General features: G+C 34.6%; 1 protein-coding gene across 1 annotated transcript; it reads left to right on the forward strand.

Moving 5' to 3' along the window:
• Positions 1-10,800: 10,800 nt before the first annotated feature.
• On the forward strand, positions 10,801-11,229 carry LOC106616407 (histone H3-like). Its single transcript, XM_070111152.1, is given in 2 exon segments — positions 10,801-10,834; positions 10,837-11,229. Coding segments are annotated over 2 exon segments (408 nt in total). The 3' UTR covers positions 11,211-11,229.
• Positions 11,230-11,828: the final 599 nt, after the last annotated feature.

Here is an 11,828-nt window from a genome sequence, read left to right on the forward strand (position 1 = left end):
GGATTTCAACTCGTCTCATCATCTTAATCATTTATATATACATAACTCCATATATTATATATCTCGATTAGTTTTAGGCGATACAAACAGCCGTTAGGTGAACAAAACTTTAATACTCTGTAGCAACATGTTGCAAAAGTATAAAAAGATTGTAAAAAATTATAAAAAAAAATATGAAAAACATATACTTTGGCCAAAATATTGAAAAATTACTCTTGTTTTTACAAAAAGCAACTTAAATTAAAAAAAATTTTGTTTCCCTTATTTTTGTGTAGGTGAAACTGATATTCAACATGCAGAAGTTAGACCCAAAAATCGTGCTAACCGGTGTAATTATTGTTGTCAAGTCTAATAACGTAATCTGGCCGTTCGACTAAATTATCTTTCCTGTTTCTTTTCAATGTTATTCATTAATGTCGTACAGGCCCTGGAAAGATGTGGGCCGAGTTTGATAAACGAAATAATAAGTAGATAAAGGTGAGTTCCTTATAAAACACGTCTGCAAGAATAGTTAATTATCTGAAGGGGTGATTTCCTAAAATCGGTGCTAGTAATCATTAAGATTGTTGAATCGTCCTACCAAGGAGGTTTCAAAATATTACTGGGTTGATGCATTACGTCTTTGTTTGATCACTATCCGTTGTATTAATACCAATCTAGAAACTCCACGTGAGGGACAACTGTTGGAACATAAATAGAAGAGATTTTGATGGATTTATATCGAACTTCATTCACGGTTAAAGGTGTAAAATAAAATTTTAAATGGCGGAAAGTTAAAAACCTCATCTTATAAACTGTTTACTTAAATTTATAATTTACAGCATCGTGTGAATTTATGATAATTTTTATAGTTTTGAATTTTTACATTCATTACAATTAAACTCTCCCCTGCAAACAGTTTTTCTGCAAATCATGTAACTGACAGCTGTCGATGGCAGTTTAATTCGACTCCTATTAATTTTTTCCCGCCGTACTGACCTAATAAAAATTTTAAATTATATTTTATAATATTTTTTTATGTTTGTATTTTCACGCCATTTACACGCTGACTTTGTGACATTTGTGTTGGAATATGATTTATTGCGATTTCACACACGTGTTCGTCAGGTTAATTGATTTCGTCGTGTGAATGTGTGGATTTATGTGTGTTGCTGTTGGTTGAAAATATTTTTAACCAATTTTCCGCACTTTTTTGATCACATGTCATTTTGCGTGCGCAAATTTGGTATATTGGCCTGTACATATGATTAATTGTATCAGATTTTGCAGACGTTAATGCAACATCACCGATCTGTCAACTTCCGGCAGTGTTCTTTCATTTCCTCTGCTTCCGCGTGCGAAATCAATTTAATTTTCATTCACACTTCCGTTATATTTATTAAATGATGGGAAATTGATGGATGGAGGTGATAAAATTACATTTTTCAATTTTTATTAAATATAAAGAGTTTAACATTTTAATACAAGTAACTATAATTAAATATTGAATTTGGGTCAATATTAAGTTAGGTTATCTGAAACTGCGTATGGGCTGAGTTCAATATTATATAACTCATATAACTCAAATCCATGGAGAAACTACGTCGGCGCCAAGTTAAGCAATGTCTAAGCTCCGAGTATAGTGTTTTATATGAATCAACCCTGATGAGATGCTATAAATGTGTAGCAACTACGAAACATTACAACATACATATTACATATTAAAAAACAAGAAAAAACGTTAATTTCGGTTGCACCGAAGCTATAATGCCATACAAATACAAAGGCTCCTTACAAGAACTTAATTCCGATTGTTCAGCTTATATGGCAGCTATATACTATAGTCATCCGATCTATACAATTTTTTTGAAGATTACGTTGTTGCTTTAAACAATAACTCATGCATAATTTCGTGTAGATACCTCGTCAAATGAAAAAGTTTTCAATACAAGCACTTGCTTCCGATTGTTCAGTTTGTATGGCAGCTATATGGTATAGTGCAGCATTGAGCAGCTTCTTAGTGAGAGAAGGACAGGTGCATAATTTCGATAGATCGATAGCCTGAAAACTGAGGGACTAGTTTGTATCATCATACTGATCATTTATGTGTATTTTATAAGGTCTTCGACGTTTCCTTATGCGTATTACAAGCTTCGTGGCAAACTTAATTTACCCTGTTCACGGTAAAATAAAACCTGATAAATCCGCATCATTAAATGAGCAAGATAATGATGATCTCTAAAAGGAAAAATATTCTCGTGGTTCTTCTGTAAAGTCTATAATTAATCCTATATCTAGTGTTGTAAGGCGTATACTATTGTTGCTTTTGTTATCACTTGGATCCGGTGTAATAACATATCCAATAACATAAATATCTTGGTTACACTTTCTTGGTCCGATCGTTTACCAAGTAAGTAATGGTACGATCAATATCACTTAAATTTTGCACACAGCGCTTACAGCTAGGTGCCAAATTTCTAAATAAAGGAAAGAAGTTTAGAACCAATGCTGAATGGCTTGAAATTTTACGAGATTCACGAAACGAAACATGTCGAAAGCTCTCTATCCGCTCATTTTGGTCGGCCCTTTGATTAAACCTTTGTCCGATTACTATATGAACACCAACTACGCGGACCGTCGTATTCTTTAATAGCGGCGACCGCTAATTTTTTTGTATGCCAATTTGGTACTTGTATATCCACCGTCATTTGGTGGCCATGCAGCGATCATTCTGAGATGACTTTCCGACGCCGATTTTCAAGCCTATTATATTATATTTCCAACCCAACATCTCAAGCACAGCGACTTAAATTAAATTATTTCTAATTTGATTAGATGAGTGGAGAAGAGTGATAATAAAAAATTAGCTTATACGGTGTATTTAACGCTTCTATACAGCTAAAAAATTAAGAAAGAAACTATTGGACTCCAATTTACTGAATTTGCCATTAACCCATAATATTATATTAGTTGATCTTTTGTGCGAATCATATGGAATTTCACTTGGATAAAAGCACCTAATGTGATTATGAGAACTATTACACGCTTTTGGATTCTAGTATTAATCTTACCTGCTGTAAGTGACGTAAGAGCTTTAAATCTTTAGAGTCAAATGTTGTTGTTCCGGTTCAACAAGAGATATCTTGCAATTTTGCATAGTTTTTTGTCAAGTTTGTGCAGGAAATTTGAGTAGAGCATTGTAATTTAAGTATTTGACATTGTAAGTAGAATTTGGCAAACTGGAACTATACCTTCGGTTTATCTTGAACGGATAAGAAAATAAACGACTTCGGCCGGGTTTTTACTTTAAGGTCGGAATGTTGCAGAAATATAATTTTTGCTATGAAAATCCAAATATTTTTGTTTTTACGTCCGAAGAACATTGAAACCTCAAACATTTATGTAGTGTAATATACCTATATACCTATATACGTATAAAAGCAAATAGTTTATGACAGTAAGAAGCTTATGTCCTTTGTCACAGCGCAGCTATTTTATTTCCAACAAGTTGGTCGACAGTTCAGCAGTGCGACGCAGAGGTATTTTATGTGGAACGTAAAACGCGTTTATATACAGAATCTAAAGCTTCTACGGCGAAAAAAAAGGTCGAAAGTAAAAACAGGCAAAAAATTTGAATTCAAAAACTGAAAAGAGCAAGCGCGAAAAGGGCAAAGCACCACCGCAAAAAGTGAGGTTAAATACGTGCAAGTGAGGTTATTGGTATTTTCGCGCATTTGCGCCACTTTTTGTGCAAACATTTAAAAACGCACATCCTTTTGCACACATACATGTACATGTGGCAACACAATTATGTACAGGCATATGAGTGGCCTGGTCGCTAAGCTAGCCATTATTCTTTTGTGGTGCACATTTTTTTATTGTTGTTGGCTCTTAATTTATTATTTCACAGCTGTAAGCAGGTATTGTTTTATTTCCTTGCACACGACGCTCCAATACAGTGGCAACGCTGGCATTTCCTTCGCTTTCTGTGACTTGACTTTCGCCAGACAGCAAGCGAGTGTCTTTATGCCCCAGCAAAGAACACAAGAGCATCATAATAATTCGGAGGTTATACCTACAATATATACAAGCGTACACAAATAATAATAATAACAACAACCACAAATGTGCAGTGAAAGTGCATAAAATGCAAATTTTATTAAAAGCAATGTAAAACCTAACGACGGAGGGGAGAAATAGTGACACAAGGACCCACTTAATATTTTGTATTCGTAAGTGCAAGGTAAGGATTATACCCTTAGGAATGTATTTACTGAGATCACCAATTTAAGTATTTAATAAACCATTGTACATTTTATCGAGCCCTCACACATTTCGGTCTGTCTCTTTGAGAGTAGCTGAAACGGAAATAATTTGAAACCTCCTCAGTTCTTCTTTTTTTTAATTTCGGTCACTATAAGCGAGTAAATACCGGATGTGACTGGAAGGTGGTTCATTCAAATAGCTGTCCGTATATAATCTAAGCTTAGACAAAATATTAGAAAAGAACTAGTATGATTTCTAATGCTTTAAAGGTCATGTCAGAGAACTCATAAAAAGTCTAGAACACTAATTGCCGATTAAATTCTCTCAGCATTTGAAGATACCTTTCAACGAAGGTTAGTCACACCTCCTGACAACCAGGGTTCTATGATTCCTACTGGGCTGAAACACCTGTGTTCACCACATGAGATGTGTACGCTTGTTGACAATAAATTACAACAATGTTGACAATTTTTAAATTCGCAAAACATTTCTTTTGTACTTATGCTTTGCATATTTTATTCGTTGCTCATTCTGAACTTACAGTTTATGTGGCTTTCGTAATTTCCTTTGTTTATCTACTTCATTTTAGATGTATGTAATTGCATGCAGGCATTGTTAGTTTGTTGACGTTATTGGTTCTTGCTGTTGTTCTCACGGCTGCATTTTATGCTCCAATTTTATCTGGTGAATACCATAGATCAAGGTAGCTGCTTGCAATTTCTTACTTTTTATTGTGGCTTTTGAATTGTGTGAAGGAACGAGCGTGCTTGAAGGTGAGTGTTAAGCGAGCGAAATTTTTTTATCAAAAAGCTTTTAGCTTGTAAATGAGACTTTATATAAATAACTAAACTATGGTTCAACTATTGTATGAGCAGCGCGATTTCGATAGACCATGTGAATATTATTTAATTCGATGTTTTGAAACTCAAATCGCTTCTTGCAAGTCTCGACATTGAAAAGCTTATTTGAGGAAGCAAGACTTAATGTATGTATGCATGCCAGCGTAAAGCAGCAATAAGAAGTGAGCCACAAGCAAAATCTTCGCTAAATAAGTTTAGGATTTGCTGAAGAATACATACATATATCATTTCTATGCTGAAGAACGAAATAATGTGCAGAACCAATAAAGACTGTATCGAATTTTGTATTAAACGATTTTTTCTTGAAGAATGATGGCAAAGCCGTAAAGTTTTATACAAAATTTTTATTAAGGATAAATTTAGAGGATGGTTAAGAAATTTAAGAACATTCGAGAGGTGGAATAGGACTCTTTGAAAAAAAGCTCTACAAAGAAGTAAGAAGCTTTTAAAATACGAAATTATATCATATTTGATGAACAACTTGATGAATATCAACCATAATTATTTTATTTTTTTATCCGGCCAAGGACTGTCAACTCGGCAGAACTCCGCCGCTACAACAACAACATTGAAATTAAACTTAGCACCTGGATACAGCAGATAAATTAAAAATGAATTTCTGATGGTGAGAGATCGAGTATAAAAATTTATATTAGCCACCTTAGGTTTATCTGACAGTGTCTGTGAGTCCTTCATGAATATAAGTAAAAATGCTGCATTTAACGCTAAATAAAAAGCTTCGCTAAGCATAAAAAAATTTAAAATCTATAATATATAAATTGGTTTCGGTCGTCTACTCTATCTCCTCATAAAACAGTTGAAAACATATCTTCGCATTTAATACCAATTTTGTATCAATGTAATAACAGACACAGAAAAATTTCTACAAACCATTCAGGCTGTGTCTTACTGGGTAGAGAACTACTGTACCAAAAAGTCTTTAATAAGTAACTTTTTAAATAAAAACCAAATCAGCATATAACTGTCGACTTGTATGTTCATACAAGGTGCAATTCAAAAGTTTCAGGACTTTTATTAAAAAACGAATATTATTATTTTTTTTTTGAAAAATTTGTTGGTCGCCTTGAAAATAGTCTCCTTCATCCTGAATACAACGTTTTGCACGTTCAAGAAGGTTATCGAATGACTTTTTTAGGTCATTTGTCGGTATAGCGTTGAGGATGGCATCAACGTCAGCATAGCGGTTTCCTTTCATGGCCAAATGTAGTTTTCCGAACAAATAAAAATCGCAGGGTGCCATATCAGGCGAATAGGGTGAATGGTTGATGATAGGAATGCGATTTTTGGTCAAAAAATCTGTCTCATTCTGAGGTCTTTTTCGTGTTGTTTCAAAGTGTGCGGGACAAATCGAGCACAAACCTTTCTTGTGCCCAAATTTTCTGTCAAAATACGAAAAATCGACCCTGCGGATATTGATAATTCCGATTCCATATATTTAAGCGATGATTTCGGCTCTTTTTTAATGAATTTAATGAATTCACGCACAATTTCCTTGTTTTTTTCGTTCACAACATCTTTTGGCCGGCCCGAACGTTCATCGTCTTCCAAGTCCTCCCGTCCCTCTTGAAAACGTTTAAACCACTCGTGAATACGGCTACGGGATAGACAATCATCGCCATAAACTTGTTTCATCATTTGATGAGTTTTGGTAAAAGTATTACCAAGTTTAAAACAAAACTTAATGTTGGCTCTTTGTCCGATGCTCATTTTCCGACCGACACTACAAATGTAATGTCACATGTAGCGCGATATCTCAGCTGTTATACAAGTCAGCTGTTATATAAATTTTATACGACAACACTGAAGAATACACAATTGAGGGATAACAATTTCAGACAGATGGCGCCACTAGAAGCCGCGTTGTTTAAAAAGTCCTGGAACTTTTGACCTTGTAGGTAGAACCACAAAGCAAGGAGGGGTCTTGTGTTCATGAAGTCCAACAAATAGTAACGGAAAGAAATTGTGGTTAATTTCTACCATTCTTTTATTGTTGGCTACGATTAAGTCGCGCAACATAAATGAGTAGAAAAATTTGAGATGTAAGATAAACGAAGATGTAAAAAAAGATTGCGTCGAATTCTACATTCATTATGAATCCAAATTCTGATAAAAGCAATAACGTCGCTAGATCTAAAACCACCTTAAACGTGACTAGAAAAAAATACTGCCACGCGATAATTATCGCCTATAATTTTCTCCGAATATGACTAAAAATATATAATCATAAAAATATACATCTTTAAAAGCGGGTATGCCTGTTGGGTCTAAGTAGTTGGAATGGACCCAAATTTGTGTGGGGGATTGTCAAATCGGTAGCATTCTTCAAAATTAGTAATGGAATAATTTTGCCACTACAACTAGTAGCATCTACTAGCAGCCACTCGACATCCGAGTATATAAAAGTACAGTAAAAGAAATCAAAAGCTGATTCAGAAAAGTTTTTATTATTATTGTGAGGCTAATTGATTTCATGCAAAACTTTTCTACAGCAGTAATAAACTTGGAGGTTTGTTATTGTATGCTGTGAAGTAAATGGTATTAAAAACTTTCTGGTGTTAAATGGAAAATAAGCAGAATCAGGCTTCCGATAAGATATGACTGTCCAACTAAAAACAAATGGAATATTTAGAGGATACAGCTGAATCTTAGAAATTTCTTTGAACATGCGGGATTTCGCCCACATCGAAGCTGTGTTGACTAAGTAAAGATGGTAACTTGAGGTTTGGAAATTTGCAGATGACATTTGTCTAAAGGCGTACAAACTATTCGACATGCAAGAGGAGGTCAACAGCTTAGGCAAGCTGGCACATACTTTCAGACTTGAGATAAGCCTCGCAAACCAAAGACCATGATGAAACTGCTCATGGCTGGTCACGAACTTCATCACTGAGTGACTACAAGAATTCATCAATAAGTGTCTACTATAAGCAATCAAGCGCTATGTAGTTTATTGAAAGAAAATCTCGCTGAAACAAATGAAGCGCAGAAAATTTCCATGTTCTGCGAATTTATATTTTAACTAACCCAGACATAAAAAAATATTAGTAATTACTAGAAGCCAAAGTTTTCAGTACGTATTTAACAAATCAAAACTTACCAATTAATGAACTCAAACATGTATATAATTTACAAATTTTCCAACTAAATGGAGTAATATTGCGTGTTTAAAACTACCATTGTGGCCAACAAGAAAATCCAATTAAATCTAATGAATGTAATTAAATAAGCCAGGGCAAGTGCAATGAAATACACACCCACATATATACATATATATATTTGGAGGTGCGTACTCATATGGAATGAATGCTGGAGAGTGCAAATGGTCAAATAGTCACCTATTGTAGTGTATATATTATGTGTACAATTTTTACCAGGTCATATATATGGTTGTGTGTATATATATATATATATATTACATACAGGGACCACTGTACTTCACACATTCGTATGCGTTTGCTAATTAATTCGCCACTTATTGCACAACACCGCCATTTTAATTGATCCATTTACAATTAACCGCTATGTGCAAACACTCATCGCCGAGTCGTCACTATGCCGTGCAAAGCTGTGGCTTATTCGCGTGTGAAATTAAATTGCCAAATATAAATATACCATAGTACATAGTACATATGTAGCGGAAGGGGAGCGGTACCTGTACGGTAAATGAGAAAGCGCACATATAAAATGCACTAAATGACCCTATTTTCATTTAACCTACAGATATGTAATTTGAATTATACATTTAACAATATGTTCGCGAAATTGTATTTAACTTCATTTTATTTGAACAATGGTTTACAAATGGTGGCGTGTAAAGGTTCATATTAGAGAAATTGTTGTAGCAAATAGATTTTTCCAATTGGATGGAACTTTAGAATTATGGTTATTATTGTACATTTATATTGTATAAAGACCCCTACTATGATTGACCACAATAAAAAAAGCAAGTAAAGAGGGCTAAGCTGGGGTTTAACGTAACATTTTATACTTTTGCAACTGTCAAGGATTAAAGGCGGAGAAATACGTTTAAGTGTTTCCAAAACTTTATACTCAAAACTGTTGCGAAAGAATTCATAATTAATTGTGCGACGAAACCGAGAAAGGATTACAATGAAATTTGGTATCTCATTAGCGTTAATATGTATATTATAAGTGCTTAACTTACTTTTTGGCAAGAGGATACACTGTTATTAGAGAAAGATTCTCTATGAAATCAAGCTTTCCTAAATATTTGCCTGTAAATATGATATAAAGTCAACCGGGAATAAAAGAAATATTGAACCGATTTTAACCATTCATGATACAAGAGCATGCTGTCATCGCAAAAATATTCTCTCTGAATTTTAATACTAGACCCAACAGATTGTTCGATATGTTCGCAAAAAATTAGCTATATGCCTTAGTATTCACATGTTTGATGTTTGGGTCTTTGAACAGATATATTCCGATTTTGACAATTTTTAGATGTATGGTGAAATATTTTGAAAGCACTATTTGATAACTTCATTGATGTTCGATTTGTATGCTATAAAGTCAAATAATCAGATGGAATTTAAAAGTTTGTTAGGTGGGTAGTAGGCGTGGTTGTCACCAGATTTCGGCCATTTAATCAGTCTATGATAGGAATGTTAGTATAACTTCACATACTAAATTTGATTGCAATTGGTTCAGTACTTCATGAGATATAGGATTTCACTTAAAGTTGGGCGGAGCTACGCCAACAGTATAATTTTTACACGGGCTCCTATAAAACCCTTCTCTACCGTCTTGGTTGTGAAATTTAATGGTTTTGGCGCATTTATTCAGTGATTTATCGCAGTTTTAGCAGTTTTCACACATTAGTTATATGGGGAGGGGGCGTGGTTATCACTTGATGACAGTTTTTTTTCACGGCGTATAAAGAACTGGTAGAAGAGCTTCTTTTTAGCAAGTTTATTTAGCGTTTACGGTTTGGAAGATATGTACATTCAACTATATAGGGGGCGGGGTCACACCCAATTTGAAAAGAAAACTTTAGCCCAATGAGGTCTCTCGCTACTGGAATCCTCGGAACCAAATTACAGCTTAGAATTTTATTTAAGGGCTCAGTTGTGGTAATTTATAGGTTTTCGTTTTTGGCGTTTTGTGGGTGTGGCAATGGTACGATTATGCCCAACTCCAATATCAACCCTCTTTGGGTGCCACGTGTTCCTTTATGTACGAAGTTTCATCAAAGCATTTTAGTTTTTACTTAAATTATCGCTTGCCACAGTCACCCGGACTTCAACTTGTCTCGTCACCCTGATCATTTACAATATAATGATCCATATCTATCTTGGTTAGTTTTAGGTGATACAAACAACCGTTAAGTGAAAAAACTATTATACTCGTTGCAACATCGAGCGAGATGCGAGAGTATAAAAACGTTCGACAGATATATCCGTAGGAAAATGAAAGGAAGAAACACGATAACCTATTTAAAAATAGAAACTTTTTTATGAGTCTACTGATTCAGAAACTTAACCTCACTCTCAATTTTCGTCACATTTCATTAAAACTTCTAGTTCATTATTTAGAAGCTCTGTTTAGCTCCGCTTGAACCTAACAACGCACTAGACGCCTCTCTCTTATAAATATATTAGTGCAGTGAGTGTTTGATTAAAGTGAAGATTAAAAAAAGTGTAATAAAAAAAAAATGGCTCGTACAAAACAAACAGCCCGTAAATCGACCGTGGTAAAGCCCCACGTAAACAATTGGCAACCAAAGTAGCTCGTAAAAGTGCTCCGGCAACTGGTAGCGTTAAGAAACCGCATCGATATCGTCCTGGTACAGTGGCATTACGTGAAATTTGTTGTTACCAAAAAAGTACTGAACTATTAATCCGCAAATTACTATTTCAACGTTTAGTACGAGAAATCGCTCAAGATTTCAAAACAGATTTACGTTTCCAAAATTCTGCTGTTATGGCTCTCCAAGAAGCAAGTGAGGCATATTTGGTCGGTTTGTTTGAGGATACAAATTTGTGCGCCATTCACGCAAAGCGTGTCACAATTATGCCTAAAGATATTCAATTAGCCAGACGTATTCGCGGAGAACGTGCTTAAAAGAATTGAAGAAGATAAATATCCAAATTTTATTTTTCTCCAAATCTATATAACATGGTCTCTCATGTGATGTTGATAATATTTTTTAATAGGCACTCCGTAAGTGGTTTCTTTACAACTTTATATATTCTTGACCAGCTTCAAGCCACTCACCCATCGGGTATAAAATGTATATTTTCGCAATAAAAATGTTAGTTAACTTCGTTGAATCTGAAGGCAGCCCAAAAGCGCAAAGAGCTGGAAAATGGAAATTCTTCAATTTTGCTTTTAGATCAGGGATGAAATGGGTCGCTGTTAGCTTACGAGATGGTTGAATTCCCTTGCTTGTTAGATTCTACTTGAGATCTTGCTATGCTCAGGAGCCCAAATAATTTGGGCTATTTTAGTCCGGGCCTTTGAGTTAAATTAAAAATTTGAAAGATGGATCAAAACATTTATATAACGACAAAGCGTGTTTAATATATCAAAACTCCTTTGAATTAGCTATATCCGCTTGTCTGTACGTCTGTATATACGCGAACTAGTCCCCCAGTTTTTGAGATATTGCACATATTCTTTTCTCTCCAAGAAGCTGCTCATTTGTCGGAACTGCTCACATCAGGCAACTATAGCATATAG

The sequence above is a fragment of the Bactrocera oleae genome, chromosome 6 (genome assembly GCF_042242935.1).
Source record: "Bactrocera oleae isolate idBacOlea1 chromosome 6, idBacOlea1, whole genome shotgun sequence".
Taxonomy (NCBI): domain Eukaryota; kingdom Metazoa; phylum Arthropoda; class Insecta; order Diptera; family Tephritidae; genus Bactrocera; species Bactrocera oleae.